At 41.9% G+C, this 25,486-nt stretch overlaps 1 protein-coding gene across 1 annotated transcript in view; it reads right to left on the minus strand.

Moving 5' to 3' along the window:
- CAMK1D (calcium/calmodulin dependent protein kinase ID) overlaps positions 1-24,716 on the minus strand; it is a 115,329-nt gene extending 90,613 nt beyond the window's left edge. Inside the window, exons 1-2 of the mRNA XM_062491566.1 lie at positions 24,706-24,716; positions 23,642-23,773 (exon numbers count right to left, since the gene is read on the minus strand). Of these exons, the coding sequence (XP_062347550.1) occupies positions 23,642-23,773; positions 24,706-24,716 (143 nt within the window). The remainder of the gene's footprint in view (positions 1-23,641; positions 23,774-24,705) is intronic.
- Between the last annotated feature and the right edge of the window lie 770 nt (positions 24,717-25,486).

The following is a 25,486-nucleotide window of genomic DNA, read 5'->3' on the forward strand; positions in this document are numbered from 1 at the left end:
CACAACATGTAGAAAATGCTGGGAAAGTAGTTGGTGATGTGATTAGCATCACAAACTGATGAGGTTGGAAGTTCATTTCTAGATGAATGTACACATTCTCACGGGTCTTATCATCTGTGATCTGGTGATCTCTCAAGAGCTGGATTTGGAATAAAATTTACAGAATGTCTCAATTCTGAATGCAGCACAAATGCAGGCACAGATGTTTCTATACAATTCCTAATTTGTGCTTTAGCCTAAAACCTAGAATTGCACAGGTCCTTTTCAATTATGTGTCTGCTCATGTGTCACACTCTCCTGCACAGTGCCCCTTGAAGTTCAAATCCAAACTGCATCAGAGTACCAACCTGACCAGCAGCCTGTCCTAGTCCTTTTATTTTTTTTTTTGTTTTATTGCTCTATCCATCTAGTTATACTTCAACTTGTGAATTACTGCATTATCAGGTTACTCTGTGTTCTGGTGAGATTTTCAAATAACATATTTGATGCAAATAATTATTTCCTCCAGCCAGGAGGGCATGTGTGTGCTCTCAATAGGATGGTAAGAGGGAGGAAGCTACCTGCTGAGTTAATGCTGCGGCTCTGAGTTTCCATTAACTTCAGCCATTTTTCGTTATGAAATCATGAACTTCAAACAAAGCACATAGAAAAATGTACATTTCTCCCTACTCACATAGCTCTGAAGTATGACTAGAAATGCTGTTTTCACACTTAAAAAAATTTCCACCTTTGACCTAGGACTGAAAGCCAAAGTTTGCAAAGTCAATGGAATTTGTTTAAGAAATTTTAAGGATTTCCAGGGGGGCTGGAGTTAGCTTAGAAACATGCTCAGGCTAGCACCAGCTATGAGCAAACACTGTGGAAAAAACTTCGGAAATATTTGGGGGAAAACAAACATGAATCCAATACCCAAAATACATTTGGGCTTCCATGTGTGGCTTCATGCCTACTAATGGGCACACTGAGAGGCACAAAGTTGCTGCCAAGAAATCGGCCAGAAACCTCCAGAGACACCAGACCCCAGGGAATGCTGCTCTGAAAACTATTTGTCTTTCTGAAAGGTAAAACCAAGCCATTTGGAATGGGCAGGAAAGTGTCAGTTCTTACTCCAAGGACACACGCTTGCAGATATTTAGAGGATAAAAAATGACCAAACCTCGTGTCTTCATTCACACCTGAGCTGGTCCACACAGTGCTGGTGTCAGACCTCTGAGCTGAGACCTCCGAGCTGGTTCTGATAACACCATAATGAATGAGTCAAGCAGATTCCCCAAGGCTCAGGCAGGTCTCAGTGGCCTCAAACGAGGCCTACAATACCAGTGAAGTCACACTGTTGAAATCCAATGTACAAAATCTGAGCAGTTAATATTGCATCAGTCATGCATGTGCTCAGTTGAGACACAATTCACTGTTATCATTTTGATTAACAGGCTGTTGAACTGTGTTTTGCAAGGTCCATACCAGATACAGGTAGGGCAGGTGAGCCTCTGTTTCTAAAATGTGATTTTGCTTTTGATGGACATAAATACACTTCTGAGTAGATAACCAGAGTTGTCAAATTTCACAGTACTTAATCACACAGTGTGAACAGTTAAAACAAACTCCCATTAGTCTAACTGTTACTCAGTGTCTCCTGCTTTGTCTGCATATCTGGTTGTTTCTATGTCTTATTTTTTCCTCTGCTTTGAGCTGCTTTCCCCCACCCATCCATTTACTCTTTGTCAGAAGCCCACCCGAAGGTGGAAAGCTCTTTTCCTCCCTGTGGCAGCTGTCTCACACACACAGGTCATCTCTGTGGCTGCTGCTTGCACCAGCCATGCTGTTGGTGACAGCAGGTCACAGTTTACAAAGACCCGTGTTTCCATTTGTGCTATCTGTGAGACCCTGCTCAGGGCAGCAATCAGGAATAAAATGAAGAGGAGAGGAGAGGAGAGGAGAGGAGAGGAGAGGAGAGGAGAGGAGAGGAGAGGAGAGGAGAGGAGAGGAGAGGAGAGGAGAGGAGAGGAGAGGAGAGGAGAGGAGAGGAGAGGAGAGGAGAGGAGAGGAGAGGAGAGGAGAGGAGAGGAGAGGAGAGGAGAGGAGAGGAGAGGAGAGGAGAGGAGAGGAGAGTCACAAACATGCAGTTTCAGTTACTGCAATCTCTTCCTCTCTGGCCTTTTTCATTCCCTCACACTGCTGAGCACATTTCCTAGTCTGTGTTTTTGACTGGGCACATCTATACACTCTTCATTGCCTACTTTCTGGACATGATACTTTCATTTGTGTTTTTAAGGACCTACTTAGCCTATTCCCATCTTATCTACTGCTCCTCCTGACCCTTGAATACTGCACTCCTGATGCCACTGTCACTAGGAAAAAGTGAAGACACCTAAGAACAGGAGTCTCTGTAGCCTGGTGGCAGGCAGCAAAGCCACCAAGTTAATGGGACCTGTTGTCTGCCAGGAATCTCAAAAGGAAGGGAGTGCACAACCACAAGCAGGAATCCCTCTCAGCTGGATACCCACTCTCAGCAGGGACACCAGGGCTCCTGGGTGAGCAGAGGCTGCTGATGTACTGCCCAGAGTTAGATCTCCGAGCTCCAGCAAGGGAATGGAGCTCCAGCACTGCCTTTGCCTGTCTCTGTGCATACCCCCATCTGTTCTGAGAGGTCTGCTTTCAGACTCCCAGCTCCCTCTGTAGATCATTTCCTCAGGCCTTGGAACACATGAAGGCAATCTGCATCCTAACCTGGCTCCCAGGGTTTCCTTTTCCTTCCAAATAACAATTCTACAATTCGAAGGTGGGACTTGGCCAAAGAACTCTGCAGATAAACAACTTCCATCTCTTTCTTTTTGCCAAAATAATTGTCTCTTGGGAGGAAGAACACAGATGCCTAATGGCCCAAAGGAACTCCACTTTCAGTTGATTAAAATAAAAGTGGCCCTTGAAAGTGGAAACATTCACCCAGCGAAGGGACTTCAGCCTGAAAAGGAACTGAGACCTCTCCCAGCACCCACTGAGAGGGATTTGCCAGCTGAAAACAGGGCAGAAGCAGAGCAACCTGAGGATGTGCTGACCCAGCACAGTGCACAGCTCCTTTTGAAAACTTCCCCATCCTTGCAGAAGCCCCAAGGAAGGAATCTGCCTTCTGAAAATAACTCTGTTGGCTGCCACCTAGGATGAATCCACCCTCTGTGCATGATCCTTCCTAGTTCTAGACTTCACCTGGGTACATCTGCTGAGAATGTCAGCTATGGAAAGCATTTCTAAAGATGGTCAGAAAAAAAGCTAGAGCATTACTTTCCATCAAATACTGCTAACCCCTTCCCAGACTTAAACATCTCCTTGCTTGTCCAGGTTGCTAAAAAAAACCCCACTAACAAACAAACAAACAAAAACAAAAAACAAAACAAAACTAAAAAGAACTTTAAAACAGAGAAATCTAAAATTAGCTACCAAGCCTCAAGCAGGTATGTGTGTGACCTGTGCTTTACAACCCCAAAAGCAAATTGATTAACAACTCTGTTGAATTTGCCAGAAACTGGCAATTCCTCATCCAGTTGGTGCATTACTCAGACACTGTGATGATGGTTTGCAGTATGAAACAAGACAGATACGTGCACACCCTCTGTGCTCACAGCAATCCCTTTACTACATTAATCCTCCACTCCAAACAGGATTTACTTTTTATAATTTTATAAACAGGCTGAGTGGTGTTGAGGATGAAATGTCCATCCATGGCAGGGAGTGAGGCCAGAAGCTGAAATCAAGAGGCCATTTTACTCACTGAGCTTCAAATCATGGCCCAGAGCTGATGAAGAAGGATCTATTCCCCTGTCCCTCAGCATGACCATCTGCTCCCATCCCAAGAAATCTCACCCACAGCCCAACGTTTTTTGTCAATGGATTTCTAACACAGAAACCTATGATGTCCAGGTGAATGCCCTTGAAATGGGGACTATTACATTAAACATTTTACAATATCAATGCATTTTTTAAGACTAGAGCATATTTTAAATAATTTCTAAGGATTCAGGGTGATGAAGTATGCTGTTAGATAAGGAGGATCCCTCCCATGTGTAGTGCCAAAGGTGATGCCATTTTTCATCCAATGAAAAACCAAGGAATATCCTTCTCTGTAGGGATGCATGGCTCACATTAAACCTAAGATGGTGCAACAGCTATTTTAAGACACTTTCACTGAAAATATGCCTTTACTTCTCACAATCATAAGCTTCCAGATCCTCTGGCTGATCCACATAAAAAACCTTAAGAATCCCACTGGCACTGTTTGCAAGCTGCTCAATCTAATTGCTGATTACATCCAGTTAGATTTTATTTCAGAAACAACCTTGTTGAAGTAAAAAAAATTAAACAAATGTAAAACTACTGTAGCTAGGAAGAGATTTAGTCTGATTCTCCAAACAAAGTATTACATCAGATAATTTAAAAGGAAGGTGATGCAGTACTTCCCTGTGGTAGAATTTATTATTTGTTTAACTAAAGGTCAGCAAAAATAATAAAAAATCTGTTGTCTCACTGACTACAAAGGCAGATTTCAGGCCTGAGAATCTGATACACTTTAGAAGAAATAAATTTCTTCTCCCACCTCTCTCTGGGTTGAAGACAGTTGGCTAAACCCTCTTGCCCCACAAAGCCAGTGTGGAGAGTGCTTGTTTTCCTGACACCTTCACACAAATGGTCTTCCACTTCTGGCACCTCTCAGTTTTGTTTTTTTTTTCCCTATAGACACAGAATGTGGGAAACACTACTTATTTATCAACAGCTCTGTGGCAAGCAAGAGAGCAAGCTGAAACCTGGAGCCCACCCACCTTGAAAAACCTTCCTCCCAACACCTACTTCTGATGGAGATTCCTTGACAGCACCATTCCCCAACTATTTTGTTCTCTCCCCAAAGCCAGGATTATCAGATCTGTAGCAGTCCCTTTGGTTCTCCTTTTAATTTGAGAAATCTTACCTTTGCCAATCTACTGAGAGCTGAGGAAATGTGTATTTCCCCACTAAGAGTCCCCTCTACTCCCTGTTTATTTGAGGACATTTTCTCCCATAGTGCCTTATCTTTGCCATTGTTTCATGGTCTAATTACTTCCCTTCTGAGAACTTAATTTAATTAATCTCCTTGGAGTCAGGCAGGATCACATCAAATATGTAAACTCAGCTGGGCATGACATTATACAAACAACAGCTTTGCAGGTGCACAATTCCTGCCCTATCACAAACAATCCCACTCAGAAAAGGGAATGAGCATTTGTAAAATCACCATTTATTGCCATTACTGCAGCAATCTTGTACAGTGCAAACTCAAGCTACTGCTAGTCAAAGCATGCTACAGTTTCCTCTGAGGAAACTAAAATATTTTCAGATGAAGAATAAATAATCAGCTTGGAAAGCGATGAACAAAGAAACCTCTGACTGAATTCTAACGGAAGGAAATTGTTTAAACAAGTGCTTCTTTTCTGAAATGTTAACAAGTTTCTGGTGGTGATGTATACTGATCCATACAGTCCAGTAAAGCTAAAAATGCCTTTTCCTCCACCTTCTCTGCTCTTTATATTCCTGTGCTCTTTGCTGAGAGTCTGTCTAGGTTGGTACCTCAAGTGTTGTTACATTTCACCAAATCCTGGATGAGTTGCCAGCATGTTGTGGCTGCAGTCAGTGGCAACATTCCACATGTTTTGTTAAAACATGGAAGAATAATCAGATTACATGGACTTTAAATGAAATCTTTATTCTCTCTCTGTTACTAATATGGAGAGAGAATATACCCTATACTAATACTGTGGAGATCTTGCATGTTGGGATGTTGTCTAATGGTTGCTTTCTCCAGGAATGTTATGCTCCTCTCAGAGTGTGAGGAAGAGGGGTTTATGTACACAAAATGCAAAACAGAAGTGATAGAAAAGGTCAATACAAATAGGAGGAAAACAACTTCAGCCTAGGTAACGAGAAGGAAATTTCATTTAATTATATAGCCAACTTTTGACTAAATAGTTTCAGGGGCTTTTGTTTGTTTGTTTGTTTAATAAAAGCATGAAGAGCATTTGGGAAATTCTTAAGAGATGCCTAATAAACAATATAGAGTAACTGTAGTCATAATCTCAACATGCTGAATGGGAGAACTTCTAACTCTACTAGTAAACACACGGATTTAAAAAGTGAGCCTGAGTTGAAGCTGCTGTTATTATTATGCTGTTATTATCCCCTACAGAGGAGAGCAGAGAACACTGTTGCCCATGTGTCTCAGCATCTCTGCTGGTGGCATGGTAAAGGTAGGGAGTGGCAGCTTCAGAAGAACACACACAAGTGTTTAGCAAATACCAACTTGTCTGGTATATATAATGGTCTGCCACTGAAACCAGATTGGCTTAATTTCCTTTTCACACTGCAGAAATGAAAACAGCCAATTTGAAAATAAATATGTCATCTTTGAGCCAATTAATTTTTGTAAGCTGTGACGAGGAGGAGGAGAGAGAATCAGAAGTTGGGCTTCATGATTAAAGCTGACTGCAATCTAAATTACTAAGGGATTTTGGCTTGGCTTGATTGCACATTCCCCAAGATAAAACTCTAATGACTGCCTGATCTGGATCTCCCTCTGTACCTCATGTGTGACTGTCAGGAGCCTGTTACAACCCCTCCTGCAGAGATGGGCTCTCCAGTTTAGGCTGTAGTGTCTCCAGTCTCTACCGTGACTGCAGAGCCCTGTTCAGTCCCCAGCTGACATTACAAGCACTCACCTGTCAAAATATGCATGGGAAAAAGGAACTAATAAAAGCAAAAACCATAAAGCAGAGGCCAACTGATGAGCGAAATACAATTTTTGCAATTTGGGCAGACACTGATCCCTCAGATAAGGATCTTTCCTAGGAAATATCACACCCAAGATCTTACTAAATTCAGAGGAAGCCAAGCAGAGTGCCAAGTATAAAGACAGGTTGTTACAACTTCAAGACATTTTTTTCATGCCAGTGCCAGTTTGACATGTGTCCCACCCTATAAAATTATTTTCTATAGCTTCTTCCTTTGTGATACCAGCTTTAAAACAGTAATTAGAGGACGTGTTTGTTTAGAGGAACGCAAATTACTGCTTTGCTTCAGGGCCTGCTTAGCATATCAAGTTATCCTGGAACCAGAATAAAATCATCAGTGAAAAATAAATATTCTGTGTACAGTTTCATACAGAATGTAACACCTCCCTCCAAGGTGCTCATGCATCATTTAGTGCTTAACACATTCCCAAGAAGCAGGAAATAACTCAGACATGCATCAGCAGTTAACCATTTGAGGGCAGGCATCCTACTGCAGTGATGTTTTAAGCAAGGTGGGACAATTCTAGTTCCCAGAAAGGAAACAAAAAGAGTTGGTGTCTCCATTTTGACTCCAAGTGAGCATATTTGCCTTGCCCATTTGAGCAAAGAGTTCACAAGAAACTGGGCTCAGTGCCTGGTTTCACTCTCCCTGTGGGTCGATCAAATGTCCGTGTGCTGCATCTCACCACAGCATTTCAGCCTGTGCTGGTCCCCTGCTCTCCAGGGCATCCAAGAACAGGTTTTTGCACTAGTCAAAGCAACTCATATACTAAGTTAAGCTTATTCTATCCCAGGGAGCATCTGCCTTTCTACCAGACTCCGTTATTTCAGTAACAGCAGTCAGACCCCAAAGGTTTGGCAGGTACGAGGAAAAGAGACAAAGGGTATCTCAATGGCTGAGCTAGCATTGTGGAAGAGCTTTCTGGATGCGAGCAGGAGGACACACAGTATGTGTTTGGGCAAAGTAATGGGTTTTTTCTAAAGGAATTACTATTAAAGGATATTAATTCAGGTGGGCCCTCAATCAACACCACAATCCAAAGGAATTCTAGCAATACCCATGCTGTTGCCACCATCAGATTTGCTAAAAGACCTGTTTCCTCATCAATACTTTTCTCATAGACAGCAGTAAAAAGCTTCCTCCTCTTCAAAGGCAGAGAAGGATTTTCATTGTTTGCAGTGTTGCAAACACAATGCCAAGATACCATGGTGAGACATAGCTATGAATCATGATGCTTAAAGACATTCCTTTGAGGCTAAGAAATGCACACACAAATGGGTTAATAAAATGGCCCATACCACAATGCCCACCATGTCACAGAATCAGAGAATCATAGAATCATTATGGAAACACCTCTAGGATCACCAAATTCAACTATCAGCCATGTTCACCACTAAGCCATGTTCTGAAGTGCCATATTTTTATGTTTTTTGAACACTTCCAGGAATGGTGATCAATGACAGCTTACATGTGGCTTTTCTGCTGATAGTAGACAAGTCACTTGTGTGAGGAACACTATAAATCCAACAAAGGCATGTAAAAATACTGGAGTTCTTGGGACAGCACACCCAATCCTACTGAAATTACTTGGGTTAGAGCAGAATTACCAGGCAGAGACTGGAGAAGAAGGTGTTAAAGTAACTGGTGGGCAGAGACAGCTATGAAATGGCTTAGCCTTTCTTAAGTCAGAAATACCACACGCAGATTACAGAATTCACGGTGTTGTCTACTCGGTGGAGGATGTCTCCTCAGGGCTTTCTTTTCAAGCAGACCGAACCACGGTAAAGGTCATCACCGTTTACAGACAAATCTATTTTGTAATACATGGAGCCCACTGCGCCTCACACACAAACCTCGCTGCCTCAGATCGACACAAATCCTCGTGGGCATCCCCTGCAGAGCAGGGAGGATGGCAGGAGCTCAGTCAAGCAGCAGATTTGCCATTCCTGCATCATGCACACGTGGCAAAGCAGACCTGGGTTAGCGGGTGGTACGAACGCCTGAGCCCCCATTGTTCTGCAGCCTGAGGACTCGGTGATCCCTGTTTGACTTTGTTTTGGCTCAAGCAATAAGCACCGGGGAGGTTCTAGGCCTTGTGCAACTCTTTCTCCAGCCATGACCACAGGCATATATCTGGCCATGAATCTCAAACATATGGATGCACCTCTGACAACATTTGGAAGTGGCTTCCTTGAGTGCAAGGATGATCTGGCACATAATTTCCACTTGACTGATTATGGCTTTTACAGCTTACCTGCAAAACTCCTCCTAGTATTTCATGTTCTATGGAGTACTAAATGCAAATTTGAACAAGCTGTAAGTTTGCAAGGGGGTTCACAGTTCCCATTCAAATTCTTGGCATTTGTGATCACTTTCAGATTATTTTCTATTTGAAGTGAGAAGTGAAAAAATATGCAGCAGGAATTAACTGTTTGGAGACCTCCTCAACATTCAAGTTGGTGAAAGTTTTTTCTTGAACCTTCTCATCTTGCTCCATTCCTTCTCCATTCCCACTTTCTCCTGGATTACGCAATCTCAAAAGCATCCATGTAGCCATGTGTCATGCTTAAATTTATTTTCTGTTTAGAGTGATGTGTGTGTTGTGCCTCCAAGGGAAAGGGGGATCACTACGACTGTAATGATCCTAAGCAACGAACATTTTTGGTCTGTTACAGGACAATAACTCCTATTAGCAGAGCGATGGAAAAGCTTCTGGTCCCAGCACAGCAGAGCCGATGCAGTTTCTTTGATCAGCAGTACAATTCCTCACCATTATCAAAAGAAAAGAGGAGAAAATGTGAGGAAAATTGTTTACAAAACAGCAAGACCAACTGATCACAATGTTCTACTTTATTTTTAATACAAGGAGAAGCACAGCACTGCAAAACAGTTTTTAATTCACTGCTTTCTCCCAGCAATACTTCTGACTTTGTACAACAGTGCCAAGTGCTGATACTTCTATAACTCAGTAATGGTTATGATTGTTATTATGAAAATGTTATTTCAGTGTGGTTATGCCATCACCCAAGGAATCATCTTGCACATGTGGCTTCAGGAGGAGTCTTGGGGAAGAGATGGTCTTTCAGGACCCTCAAATGAAAAGTTTAGTCTGGAATAGGTGCAAAACAAAAAATATTTTCTGGGTTTCTTCCTCCACTTCGGAAAAGGGAAACCATGGCTAGGACCAAGCACAAAACCACAGACACCAACACTCAGTGGCATCAACTCCCTTTACACCATCTTCTCCCTTGTAGAGTGGCCACAGCGCAGGAATGGACAAGGACTGGCTGAGACTCCTGTGAGGCCAATTAAAAGTGATGTGAGCTCAAGTAGTTACTTGGAAAGAAAAGCTAATATAGGGGGATTTCCTGAAAAATGTATCCAATACTAACTCCCTCACAACTCTATTGCTACTGGAGGTGCTTTAACTTGCCAGTTAGCTCCTGCTTTCTCCTGTTACTTTCTTTGGAGGGTTTTTTTTTTCATTCCTTCATGCTTCAGCATGTTGATTTCCCCCCAGGAGAGTGCAGATCCTTGGGTATCTGTGGGCTTCGCAGGGTCTGTACAGGATAACTAAAAAAGTAAATCCATCATTCTCGAGTTTCAAATTAAATTGCTGTGGAGAAGCTGGTTCTGCGACTGGAAAAAAATTAAGTACCTGCCTATTCAAATGGCTGAAAACCATTATTATAAAGCCATTTCCAGAATAAGCTCTTGGACTCATGCTCTTTTATTTTCCTAAAAACAAGATACAAATCACCCACAGCAGTCAGAGCACTGATTCCCCCACCAAAACCCCTCCTTTTGCCCCATTTCCATATATTTCATGTCCTTGGCTATGTTTCCCTGCTGTGTCTCACCCACACAACATCAGTGTGCTCCTGAAATCTACCACTCAGTTAACCAAAATTTACAAGGGGAATAAATGGATTTAATAAATGAAGACAAAATCTGGATTATCACCAGGAATTACTGCCAAATCAAATGCTCTTTTCAGGATTATCCCACTCTAAAAATGCTTTATTTTTCTTCCATGCTCCCTGTAAATCACTACTTGCCGTAGGAACACTTTCAGTTACAGAGTGTGTGTGAGGAATGTCCAAAATATTCTCCAAGTACCCAAGGGTGTCTCTAAAGAAGAACCTTGAACTCAATTCTGCATAGTAAAAGTAGAGATTCCACAAGGCAAGGACCAATATAGGCAGAATATGAAAGAAACATGAGTTACTTTTATATATATAAATATATATAACATATTAATATATTTTTGAGAAATATATTGAGAAATACATCCACAAGTAAATAGAAGTCAAACCCTGACAAGTTCCCAGACAAATGAAAATAACTCCTTTTTTGGAAGGAGTATATGGGATGCTTTTGCAGCTCTAGTGCAGGAGCAGAAGATTCCCATGAAGCCTGGCTACTTTTCTAACCACGAGTCCAATCCAGTTATCAAGATCTATGCAGCATGAACAGATGAAATAAGACAGCCCACTTGCTGCAGTGGGGCAGACCACATGAGTGACTTTCTCCTTCCAGAATCAAACATAGTTTAAAGGTGCTGAAACACAAAGCGTAGCCCAAAACAAGACTGAACTTTTGGGCAGTTTGGGTACTGATTTTTTCTTGAAAACAGCCTGTTGCTTTTTCATAAGAGAGTCTTAAAGAGGTTTCCAAGATGGTTCAAGGCCCAGACCATCACTGAGCTGAGTGCTCCCTCTCAGGAACATTTCTTGTTTGCAGGACTGGGAGGACTGTGATGGATTACCTATGACCAGAGAACAGTCATCTCCCATGTGGATGACACAGGAAATTATATAGCTGACTAATAAATTGCATGAGGTCTTCTAATGTCCTCTAGATTTCAGTGGGATTTCAGTGGGATCCAGATCACTGTCCTGTGCAGACACTTTTAAAAATGCCACTCAAGTGTGCTTGAGATACAGATGTGACAGTGTCAACACAGGATAACATCTCTAAAGCTTGTAAGATTTCCCTGTGTGTAAACTGATGCAAAGCATGACTCTCTACACTTGCTGGCATCCTCTTTCTGTTGTTTACTAAATCCTCCCCAAACCATCCCACGAATAAGTTTACCTGTATCAGCTACTCTAAGAGTATATTCAGCACTAAAATAAAACAAATCTAACTATGTTAAAATAAAATGGTGTAGGTGTTCCAGTTTGAAGTCATTTAATACTCAACTATGGGGAAAGAGATACAGTGAAAGACTGCCAGAAATACTGACATCAGTCTTCCATTTTAAGAGCAATTCAGAGTGATTCCAAATATAGTTAGTCTTATTAAGAAAACAGCTCTTGGGTAAGAGTGCAAACTACATCATCATAAGAAAGAAAATCAGAAACATATGCTTCTAATGGTAGGAGGAATTTTAAACAAAGTCAGCAATTCAGCATTCTAATAGTAAAATCAGAGAAAAGATGGGAGAAAATCTCTATGTGTCAATTCAGTCCTTTCAGGGTGAAGTTTGGTGATGAACTCTTGTCTGATCTTTCAGTTTCTAGGAGGAAAAACATCTTAATGACACCAGCAGGAGCAAGCCCCACTAGGTAGGACACAGACCGTGTTTCCCACCCTCTCACAGGAGCGGTGTTTGGATTCCCTTGTTCCAGTTCTGTGCCTGTGTGGAGGGAGGAGAGGGGACATGGCCAGTCCCTGGCAGGTTGTCTCTCTGCAGGCTGAGGTTTGGCCTCAGCCACAGCAGCACCACAGAACACCCACTGCTCCCAGTCATAATGCAGAGATGGCACAGAGCTCTCGGTGGGAAAACCAGGACCCTGTGTAAGCCTGTAAGGAGGACATGAAAAGGAGCAACCACCTTTGAAGCAGTAAATCCCCATATGGGCTATGAGCCTTTTCTCAGATGTATCCATCCAGGAGGCACTGAGGAAGAGGCAAGGAGGCTGTGCAGCACGTCTGATGTGTATAAAGCCCTGAGTCCACGCTGCACAACCACACAAGACAAAGCTCTGCAGTTCACATGGGTGACCTCAGCTCAGACTTTCTTTCCCCTTTTGCTTGGGCCAGGACTCTCAAGGGATCTTTGAGGAGTCATGTAACCAAGTTCAACGACTTTGAATTTTCCTATTGACCAGAATAGCATTAGATCATATTACCCATGTCTATTTGTTAATGAGTGCTCATTTACCCATGCTGGGGCTACATGGCCTGGACATGTGTGTTGGACACCATAAATGGCAAGGATGATGCTTTCAAGACATAAACACTGTGGGACATGCAGGAGTTTCACTCAATAGTCATTTTCTCAGGAAGACACAGGAAAACGCAGAAGGAAAAGTTTCAAACTTCACAAAAATTTTCAGCTTCCCTCCCACCAACCCTCTTGTAGTAAATATAGATCAGACAGCCATTACTATTACTGTAACACAGAAAGGGGAGAACTGCCATTTCTATATAAATGCCAATAAAAGCTGCATCTTTTTGGATCATGTCATATCCACTTTTTTTGTTGTGGCATGCATAAGAGAGCCGATATAATACAATAAGAAACTTTGGTTTTCAGTTAGAAATCCCCCATTATCCTCTTTAAGATCAAAACTGTGAGCTGACGCTATTTTCTCTTCTAACTATCAAGTTTACAGCAGACATGGGAGTGACCAGATTGCTTCAGTCTGGAGAGATGCTTCTTGACAAAATGTATTATGCCAAATGCTGCTGCTGCTTGGGAAATCTGCTTTTGGTGGAGGGGAAAAAAAATTTAAACAGCTGAGAAACAGCCCCACACTGATGTGGAGTTTTCAAAGCAGTATTTCAGAATGAGTTAGCTATTGCACTCGGAGCACAGTCCACCACGAATCCATTCCAGTGGGCTGCAGAGAATGGCTGCTTAGCTGAGGCTGCAGAGATATGTATGTGGAAGTCCAAAAAGGTTGCAGTTTAATCCCTGGTGCATCAGCCAAGACAGGAGATATCACAAAGATATGAAGATATTTGAAGCAGGTTGTTATTTTATTTGGTGGAAACCAAAGAGATTATATATAGAAGTTTGGACTAATCTCGTAAGGAGTCATTGCTGCTGTGCAGAAATCTACCTGGCATAGCTCACTGCTACTTATTTGCCAGTTGGTTGTTTTGGTACAGTATAGACCTGTAATACATATTAGATTATTTTCAAAAGTTTCCTACCAATATCCCTTCTCAAAGTTATTGAACAAACTTTGAAGAAAAATAAATAAATTCTGCTATTTATATGTTTAAGTGCCTTCAAAGAAGAACCTATTAACCCTAAGAAGATTTGAATTCACCTAGGTCTCCTGGACAAAATTTAAGGGGTAAGTCAAGGAGGCAAAAGCATTCCTGTTTAATGTAATGCTCCATAGTTTTCCTTTGATAAAATATCCGGCAGAGGAAAAGCTGGTTGTCACCTATCCTTAAAGAAATTATTTCAGAGTCCACTAAGTGATACAAATTTTCAGTATTAAAACTAACCCAAAGGCTTCTGCACTTAGAGACATTTAAGACCTGGGCAAGGTGCCTCTGATAACCAGAGGTGTAGAGACATGGATGCAAGAAAGGAAAAAGTTAAGCTTTATTTTGAAAACTGGTTTGACTGATAGGCATAAAGTCCTAGTTGCCGAAAAAGTTGCATAAAGTTGCATAAAAGTTGCAGAAGCACAGCACTTTACTAGGGACATGCTTAATTCAGGATAAAAAGTATCTATTCTGGTTAAGCCAGTGCCTAATGAATGTAAGACACAGTACGAAAATTAGAATTTCTGATTTTAAAGTATAATCAATGTTTAATTGGGAACAAAATTATCATCAGTATTTCCTTGGTCAAACTGATGACCAGGGCAGCCCCCAGACCAAATGAGTGTTTTGTATGTCTGCCTTTGTTGAAAGATAAATTCTGTACATAAAATTATTGCACTTTTTTACGGTTTTTTTCCCTTAAAAATTCTTACTGAACAAAAATGAAGTTCTATGAATAAGCATTATAAGAAAAAAATCACTATGTATCACAGTTGACAGTTGCATACTTAGTTGGTCAAATAGCAATTAATTTATGCAGCCATCAGTTCAGGATATTTTGGATATATTCCAAACACAGAGGCTGCTGTCAGGTTTAACCTGATGCAACAGAACATGGGATAGAGTACAAATATTTCCTCATTTTATTATGGTCAGAACCAGCCCCCTTCTGTTAAACTCTGGTTTAAGACACCTGGAATGGTTACCTTAAGGAGACACAAAATTTAATAGCTATTTATCTTCTGTAAGTGAAAACAGGAGGTGTAAGTTGCCAATGGAGTTCATTTAAATTCACGCTAAAGTCTAAGGAAAACCTGCCCACTGCAAATATTACTGTCTAATTTCATATCAAGAAGGCCAAAAATACAGCAACTTGTGTTTACAAAGCATTTTAATATGCAACTAAGAGCAAAAAAAACCTGCTTTGGACAAGGAGTACTCAAGAAAACTGTCATTTTTGATAAGATTTCTGTTTCTACCTTCTTGAACTGGCACTTTTGGAATACTTGTTTATCCTTCCTGTACATTCTGATCTACTTAGAAATGCATATTTGATGATTTCCATAGCAAGTGAGGTCTGAGCTTAGATGCAGCTGTGTATCTGGAGGATGCTTCCCTCTGGCCAGATGATTCTTACCTTGCATTTACTTGTTCTCTTCATGCAGTGCTTCACAAATTGTAACTCTGCTTCAGCACTCCAATAGTCCAGTGTTTTATGAAGTTACTGATGCTGATTTTAATAGTGTGAAAGTAAGATAAAGGATTATCCATTGAGCTGCTTGGACTGTGCATCTAGAAACTTATCCATCACCAAAATATGGTCACCCTGAGGTTAGAAACTGACTGGTTCCAAACAGCACATCACAACATCTTATTACAAAGCATTGAATTATTCCAGTTCATGTTTCAAGACAAAAGTAGAGAATAGAGGCAAAATTCAATAGGTTGATAATATTTCAACAAGGACATCTTCACTTTCCTAATGTCAGGAGACATTTAAACAGCTTTAAACTTTAAACTTCTTCCGAATGAAGAAATTACTCCCAGAGAAAAAAAAAAAAAAAGCACTTATTTTTGGACAAAACACTCCAGATTACCTATAAAGAATCTTGGGAGAAAAAACAGAACAGGAAGTACTTTGCCTACTGAAGCCACCTAGAAGTACATTAAGTACATCTTTAGCTGCTTTTATGCACCAAGGCGTCCTTAAAGTTTTGAACTGCAAGCACTGGAGAAAATGCTGTCCCTAGTACCAAAGCCATATGCTTGAAAATTAGGTAACCCTTAGGTTTAAATATGTGGATGTAACAGACCTTATGAATCCAGATTTAAAGCTGAGTAATTAATCAAATTTTAGATCTTATTAAAAAGGCTTTATGCATCTTAACAAGTCTCTCCTTCTAGGTAACAGTAAAATATATTTGCATCATTGAAACACAATCATAACCATCTTCCTGAGAATTGCATACTGGAAAATAGGTCACATATTCTCACTTTTCAGCTAGGAACTCTGAGAGGACCCTGGCTTTGTTATTACATCTGTACAAAAGACAGGCTCTCCAGGGAAGTGGTCACAGCACCAATCCAAAATTCAGGAGGCATTTAGACAATGCTCTCAGCCACATAGTGTGACTCTTGGGGTGTCCTGTACACATGCAGGAGTTGGATTCAATGATCCTTGTGATCCTTTCCAAGTTAGCATATTCTGTGATTCTGTGTGGCACAGAAGCAGACACCACCTAAGGCTGACATTCTAAACTAAAACTCATTCTGATAATTTGGACCCTTCTTTGAACTCTTTCAGAAATCAGCTGCTACTTCCTTGAATTATTTTGAAAGTTGGAGCACTGAGTGACAATGTGCTTCCATGTCCTTCTTCTAACATGGATATGCCATTTTTTGAGATGAGTCAAGGTATGGGGTATAGACAACGATAGTTATGCCAGGAGATCTGGCAAACCACCACCACCACCCAGGAGAGAGGACAGCTGCATCACCATCCTGCAATTACAGTGAAATAACTTATCAGCTATAACCTCCCTGGAGGAACACGGCTGTCTGGGTGTGCAGGGTGTGAAGTCAGGCTGAGACACAGAAACATCACACACCATCTCCAAAGCCTGACCCAGCACACTGCACCTGAATGGAACTGTGCAAGACCAGAGAAGATATAAAGGATTCTGTGATTACCACTTCAGAAGGGATTTTTCTCTTTCATTTAATGTATTTTGACGATTTTTTAAGATGCCCTGATCAGTTTCCCTATATCTGCTTACATCTAATCTAGCATGAAATGCAACCCAGGCAGTCCTGCCTGCCAAGTCTTCCCCTGAAAAGTTTCCAGCATCTTAGTGATGAAGAATGGTGTCAGCTTTGTTTCAGGTTTCACCTTTTTTTTTTTTTCACTGGGATGAATTCTTTGGAGCAAAACTATTTGCTTAACACTGAGCTGACTGTGAGTGCCAAGGCAGAGCTGCACTGTGCCATATCCACATAGAGAGGGTCAGATTCCCTTTCCCCTGAAACCCGAGAAGGGCAATTCATCCTTGATCCAGGAGATGATCTCATGGTTTAGGCTGATGTCAGCCTCCAGGCATGCCCAACTATTCCCCTACCCTGAGTTTTGTAGATTCTGGCTCATTTCCAGGAGCCTTTGCCTCCCTAGTAGGGATTTCTGCAGAAGTGCACAGCTGTAAGGGAGGCTCCATGGGCAGGCACTGGGGTCCCTCCAGGCATCCAGACCAGCCCAAAAAAATGTATAGGGGCAATGATGAAGCAAATCCATGCATGATGGCAACAAATATATTCCTGGAAGAGCCCTACCCTGACACCACTGACATCAACATCATTAACGGTACCACTGGATATCTCACCCTAGCTGGTGGCTGCGTGTCTGAGCATCCTGAGCCATCTTTGGGGATGCAGGGCCCCACTGAGGAGCAGGTTTTTGGGATGTCCTGGATTTGCAGTTGGCTGGGTTTGGAGCATGGCAGCACAGGGAGAGCAGAGTCAGCCTTCTGTCACCCCAGCACAACTGCAGTGGCATGAGCAAGCCAGGTTTTAACAAGTAAATCTACATAAAAGCTTTCTCAGAGAGTGATTACTTAATATAACAACCAGCTGTCTCTTCAATCTTGCTGAGGCAGCTGATCTTCTCACCATTATTCACCGAGGAAAAAAAAAACAGGGAAAAAAATTTAAAAAGCAGCCAGCCTGTTTTGTCTGTAGAGTAAGCAAAGCACCAGAGAAAGTATGATATCTGACAGACAAAGGTGTCAAGTGCTTTTTTATTTTTTTTCATTTCCTAACCGTCTATCCATCTCTTGACAGAAAAAAAGAGCCCTTACTGCTTGGGTGCAAAGAAGTAATTATTCATTAAACCCTTAAAGGTTAATCCCACAGTTTTTTGTACACCAGCTACACAAACTAATAACCATCACTTTTATGTTAGCACTAATCAACACAGTATCTGAATGTCTCCTCTTTAGTTCAGCTGGCTCTGTACTCTGCTGTGTAATCTTAGACAGAAAAACAATTACCATAGGAGAATATCAGTGGGGACCAGCAAAGCCTCCAGACTTGGGAACTGGAGTGTGGGACCACCCAGGCCTGCAAGGGCTGTATTTCTTGACCCAAAGACAACCATGGCTGGAATAGATAGGTCTGTCCCACAAAGTCATTCAGGAACATTCATCTGAATTAATTAAATGCCTGAATTTATGTTAGGGCACATTAAACTTCTGCACGGATAATTTTATTCAGAATTAATGTAGCCTTTGATTCTGAGTTAAATTGCACAGAGGAGTGTAATAAGAGGTAACTAATGGGTTTCAAAATTTGGATGTGCCTTCCTGGAGGCTGTCAGGTCAGCTCTGGAGGGATGGGGCATAACAGAGATAAGAATCTGGGACAGAGAGGTTCTACAGGGAGTTTGTCAGTGGGCTGCTGAAAAGGAGCAAAGAGGTACAATCTTTTTAATTACCCCTGCATCCTTCATGGAAATCTTGAGCAGGGGTGATTCTTCCACATTTGTTATCTTTAACATTAGGAAAACACTGCCTCCTGGCATGGAGAAGGGGCTCCTTTGACCATCATCTAATTTATGGGGGATCAGGAGCTCCCACACTTCCACCCACATTAGGAAACATTTTCATTACTGTTTTTTTAGTTCTACTTTGGGTATTGCCCTGATCTCCCAGGCTTTGCAGGAGGACACCTCCCCTCCTCTCTCCCTGCTCTCTATCCCAGAAGCATCTTCTGGTTGTAGGTGCAGGCATATAAGGAGTGAGGCAGTGCCTGGGCATGAACCACTGCTGAATATCCTGTCTCCTGAGGAAACGGGGATGGAAAGCACTGGCAGAAGTTTAGCTGACCTGCTGGGAACAGTTCACACTGTTTAACAGGAAAAATGGCCTCAGACCACAGTAAGGCATGGATTTCATCTGTAATAAGGAATCTAATGATGCCTCTTCGAGAGGATCTCAGATAGTAAAGATGTGGAGGAGAAGGTAAGAGGTACCTAAATAGGTTAGAAATTATTGTTTAAATCCCTCTTCAGAAGAAACTAGCTAAAGTAGAGTATGATTTGCTAGCTAGACAGTATTGCTTAACGAGACACATGTGCACATTACTGCCATTAAGCAATCAATAAACCTGGGTTCAGGGCTACACACAATTTATTGTTCTTCCCCTTGCTTTGCTCTGACTCAGCACTGAGTACAATTGGACAGGTATTACCCAGGCAGCAGAGAATTTCTTGTGATAAATAGTGGTGTAGCCAAAAGAAAAAGAAAACAAAACAAAACCAACCCCACAAGCAAATCAGGCATGTTTTTCTCTATCTGTCTTATAAGTTGTTTGTTTTCTCTTTAACTAGAACCTGACTGCTGCTTCTCTGCAGTCCAACTCTTCACACTACGCACTGCCTTCGAGAACCTGTCTAGCAGATGATTTCTCTTTCAGTGTGTTCACACCTGCACTATTACCATAAGTGGAAGAAATTTCCTCTATTCTACAGCAAACAATGGAAAGGATTACATTTCTCTCTCTGCTCAAAACCAGAACACAATTCCTTTCAGAGCAGGTTATGAAACTCCCCACATGTCAGTTCAGAAAAAGGCTGTGTCACACAAAGGTGACTGTGTGCTGTTGCTCCCCACAGGCATTTAATGGAGCTGTGACAGTCCAGTTCTAGAGACCCCATTTTCTTCCTCAAACAGATTCTAAGCCATTCTAAACATGTTTTCCACATGTCTTAGTGTCTTAATTGAAGATTATAAGAAAACTCCCCTTTTGATGTTGTACCAAATGCAGGTGCTCAGTGGGACCCTCACCCTTCTCTGAAACTTCCAAGCAAGGGGAGCTCAGCCTCCTCACCAATTTCACTGAACTAATTACTGCCTGAAATTAGGAACATGCTTAAATGCTTTGTCAGGCCCAGGCTCCTGGACTAACTGCAGACTCAGTCTCTCCCAGCACATCACTCAACAGTGAGATCCTTTCCACTCCATCCCCACCCATCCAGTTCTTTGGGGAATGTTGCCATGGATTTCCACAGGACACAAGAGTCCATATTGGAAGAACCCTGTTAAGGTTGCTAGGCGTAAATATTGACTTAACGGCTCTTCCGCCTTTTTTCTTTTTTAAGAACAGATTTGTTGGCCATGGCTGGAAAAATAGAATTATGGAGTATGCATGATTCACTCTGGCACTCACACAAACATGCAGATCAGTTGGCTGGCAGCTCAGCTCCTCTGTTCACAGAACATCACTCCTAAAATGTGTCATTTTGTTTTGGCAGCAAGAGCGTCCAAGCCCACAGACAGGGAGATACAATCTCCTACCTTCCGTGTACTTCACATGGGAGTCACTGACCTTACGCTGCACAGAATTTTGGATTAATACTCCCAACAGCTTTTTAGTCCAGACATACAGAAGGACTGACAGAAGTTTTGGTTTCACACTAAGAGCCTGGCCCAGGAACCTCCCCTCTCACACCCACTTTCCTGGGTCTGCTGACACAAGAGAGGACGGGAGAGCAACTGCAGGTAAAACTGTTTGTTGAAAAGTCTTTTCAATAAGGGACAATAAATATAGACACAGACAGTAACTCTTATGACAGAAGGAAAGTAGCAGAGGTGAGAGGGGACCCAAAGCTTTTGGTCACTGGATTTATGTTTTCATCACCAGTACTCCATGCTCAGACATTTAATCCTGACTGCAACAAATGCACCTAGAAACACCAACACACAGCATCAAACTCTCTTCCATATTGATTCTGCCAGATCTGAATGATTTGGCAGGACTGGCAGAGGGATGAACCTTCAACAGAGATGCCTGAGGGTACAAAGTGTATGGGACACTGTGGGCATTGACCCTGGACCTGCCAGCACAATCTCTGACTGTTCCTAAAAACCTCCTCACGACACACAGGGGCATGAGCAGCTCACCTGAGAGCTGGCAGACACTTCAGGCAGGGAGTATACTCGGGATTTCCTACCAGACCAATAAATCTGATATAAAACTGGGGGAACTCAAGAAGAGTTGTTGCATTTCACAGCAATTGGCAGAGGTCTGCCAGAAAGCACAGAGCTTGTCCAGAAGAAAACAAAACTCTAATAATTGAAGATAGGAGGAGAAAGTCCAGTGTAAAACAGCGGTTCCTTCTCTGAAGGTTCTCAAGGAGTTTGCCTGCATTCTAGCCAGGCAGGGTATCTCTGGGATTTCTATCCCATCAGAGTTTAAGCACCCTTAAAAGACATAATGCAAAACCAGACAGGGAGACTAGGATCAACACATGCATATTTCTATTTATTCTGCATCCATCCTCTGTGTCTCTACACCTTCCTCTCAGGGAACAGGGACCAACTGCTCCTGCCAGGCATCCTCTGTGCACATCCTCCAGATGAGGTGGTTCAGTGCATGGTACATTCAAGGCTGTGGCACCTCAAAGCTCTGCAGGGAAGCCCAGGGCTCCCACCCATTCATTAGACAACACAAGAACTAACCATTCCCACTCAGTGTTAAGCTACAAGAAACAAAAGCAAGGGCACTTAGATGGAGCTTAGCAACAGCTGCTCAGGCTCCATTCAACTGCTCTCAAATCTATTTTTACTGACAGCTTTTGAAGCAGAGAATTCTTTGAACAGAGGAACAGGTTGATATCCCTTTCTCCTCAACTGTAGGCAGAATTTAGTTTGTTATTTTCTAATTGTTTCCTTGCTGGTACATACAAATTCAGTATTGCATCTGCAAGAAAGGATCTCTATTTTCAGAGTAAAGACAATGACAGGCAAAGTTTGTATTAGCAACAGCTAAGTAGAAGACACCAGGAGATAAAAGAGTACATTCTCTTTTAAGGTCTTAACATCATAGGACAAGAGATTGAGTAGATCTAATTGCATGAAATTAAGGAATTTTCTGCCCACTCACTCTCCTGCCCTTGCAGCTGGAATAGCACAGCTTGGGTGCTGCCTCCTGTTTTCTCAGGAAATTGTTTGGAGGGAACACAAGCATTTCACAAGGCAGAAGCAAGAAATAATCTAAATTATTTCTCTGCCCTACAAGCTTAGGATCAAGGCTAATGCAAGTCAGTTCTTACTACATGTGGATATTGCAGTTCTTAAACCCACATGAGTACCAGGGGACAAACCCATCAACACAAAGACTTTCAAGCTGTGGTTATTTGCCATTATTGCCTGGATACAGAGATGGCAATGGTTGAGTTTCATGACAAGTTCTCAATAACACTACACAGAAAGACAACACACTGCATTTGTCACTGGGTTAACATTGCACTGACCCAAGGTGGGGTCAGCAATAGGAAGACACTGCTACAAATAGTTGTAGCTGTTTGGAGCCCCATTTATGTCTCTCCACTGAAAAGGATCCTCTGCCTACTGAGATGTCTGAATGTGCCTTTGTCCTTTGACTTAGGCTGTTGGAGCTCCCCACCCAGTTGGTTTTTGGGGTCCATTTTGTCACATGGTGCCTTGACGATCAGCCATCAGCTCTGACATGACCAAGCATTGGGGCAAGAAGTCCCACTTGGGACAGAAATGGAGCAGGGATAAGAGTGTCCCAGTCCAATGCAGAGTATTTCTGTGTAACTGTGCTACCTTTAACTCTATGAGAAAAGAGGGCACTTTTAGAAGTTTAAAACATGCTACATGAACCAATCCTAAAGTAAGTAATTTCTTTCTATTTCCCAGAATGAAAGTCAAGAGTTATTAACGTCTCAAGTCAGATGAGATCAATCCCACCTTCAGGGCATAAGATGAGGAAGAGGTAAGGATCAAGCCTCTAATAAATACAATGTATTCATAACAACGGTGAAATTCCTTTTTCTTATCGATGTATTCTGGCAAAGTAAGGACAGAAAAATCTCCCTTCCAGAAGTGTAGAGGTACCACATCTGCATGGCACAGCTAAACACCCTCTTCTATACAAATCCATAGCATGTCATTTTTAGAGCAATTAGTAAAAATATTGTTTTAAGCACTTAAAAATTATAACCCTGCTCCTGCTCTCCTCAAAGCTTGTGACACAACTGCTGACATTCTTAGTGGATAAAATATTTTTAAGTCATCATAGACTTGTCCTAGCCTAAAACCTCTTCTTTCCCATTTTGCAGTTATCTGGCTGCATTAATATGAAAGAAGAGCATTTCTCAAAACATTTTCAGCACCGTTTAAATTCACATGATCTTGTCTGCCTGTGATGCACTCAACAATTTTTCAGTCACAATTGTCAATCACTGTTCCTCAAATGCAAGGGTCTAACTGAAGCAGAGAGGTAGAAATGAAGGTCTGGTACTCACTTTCTCAGCACTGCAATTTCATTCTCTATGCTGCTTTCCTTTCCTTTCAGTGCCTTCTTGGGAATGCATTTGACTGCGAAGAGTTTCCCACTTGCTCTCTCTTCAGCTAAAACAACTTCAGAGAATGCACCCCTGAAAGAAGATAAGAAAAAAACGGGTTTAAAGTGGTGCTTTTTCTTTGAAATCTGTTAATTGAAACACAACCATTGAATATAGTTCTTCTGGTGTCCTTTGGAAGCTGTTCTTGTTAATCACAGAAATGACATTACAAACATCTTTCTTTGTCTTTAGAAACATATGGAGACATTCAAACCTATGCAAAACATTAAAGGTTTACCAAACACAATAATTTTAATTAAGAACCATCATCCAGCAGAGGTATGAACAAAGCTTGAAAATGAGAAAATACCATTTCTGCACACAGGGCCATGGACCACAGTCTGGTTGCTGATTTGGTGGATGATGTACTTTTCCCTTTCCTGAGATTTTTGGAGGTTTAATTCACAAAGCAGCACATAGTGCCCAGGACTAAGTGACACACCAGTGCCAGGAGTGCTCGTGGTTACTCAGTCACCACAAGAGGTCAGGGCCCCCACTCTGGTCCTCCCAGGGCTGCCCACAGCTTCTCCTCATCATTGGATCAACCCTGACTCAGACTGCATCAGAATTTCTCTATGTATACAGTGTTATTCCACAACACAAACAGATGTGTGTAACCACTAAGTCCAAAGAACTTGATTAAATCACAAGTCTAAACATTGGCCTTAGTAGCAGCCTCCCTATGGTTACCCCAGAGAGGGTTACAAAAATAAAGAAACATCATCACAGCAGCTGGTCACTAATTGCCAAGAATGGGCACTGCCTCTCCTTCATTAGGCTATTTCATAACAGTGTACTATTTCTTGCACCATCAGTGCTTCCTCCCAAGCCTCTGGACCTGACTGAGAAGAGGTCAGGAAAATGTTAGTCAGTGCTGTACACATTTTTTTTTTTCAGTTCCCAGATTTTTTTGAGCACTTGAGCATCATTCAGACTGCTACTCTGGACAGACTTTGCAGTGGTACATTAGGACCATCGTTATATTTTGGAACTTGTTACTGGTTTAGCAGCAAGGTACTAGGCAAGAGAGAGCATTGACCTGATGAGGAACAGCAAATCATTGTTCCTGTTCACCAAAACCACCTCCTGAAGCACCCACTTTGTCCAAGAGATATCAGATTCAAAGACTTGCCTAACCCAATGACAACTGAAGGATCAGGTTGACCAACCTAATGTTGTAGGTGTCCCCTGCCCATGACAGGGGGTTGGAACTATATGATCCCTAAAGTTCCTGCCAGCCCAAACCATTCTTGATTCTATGATCCACCAGCTGAATATTTGTGTTTTATTTACAAGAAATAAAAATAGTCTTTCCTTTATTATTTCCTCTCATATCCTACACAATTCACTCTGATAAATGCTCAGGAGGGTACTGAGCAAACCCAACCATGCTCTAATCTGTTCTTTAAAGCTTAATATTTGGTCACAGCTTCCTCTGGCTACCACCAACTTTCTCTGTCTTTCATTCCTCACAACTGCTGCTTATCTAGATGTTTTGTGGATAAACAAAAGAATTTCCTTTCCTGGACAGTCTCCTCCTTTTTAAGTCATGCGCTTGGATGACACAACCAGGCTGCTGTGACCTCACCAACAGCTCCTGAGTTGCAAAACAGCTACATGAATCATTAAGTGGATAAGCAAAAGGAAGAGGCTGCTGCTCTGGAAGCAAAGTACCTGTTTACCCAGAAATGCTTTCATAGCCAGCAGATAGGGAAATAGTGATAAGAAGTTGATTATAAAAGGCTT

The sequence above is a fragment of the Cinclus cinclus genome, chromosome 4 (assembly GCF_963662255.1).
Source record: "Cinclus cinclus chromosome 4, bCinCin1.1, whole genome shotgun sequence".
NCBI classification, from domain to species: Eukaryota; Metazoa; Chordata; class Aves; order Passeriformes; family Cinclidae; genus Cinclus; species Cinclus cinclus.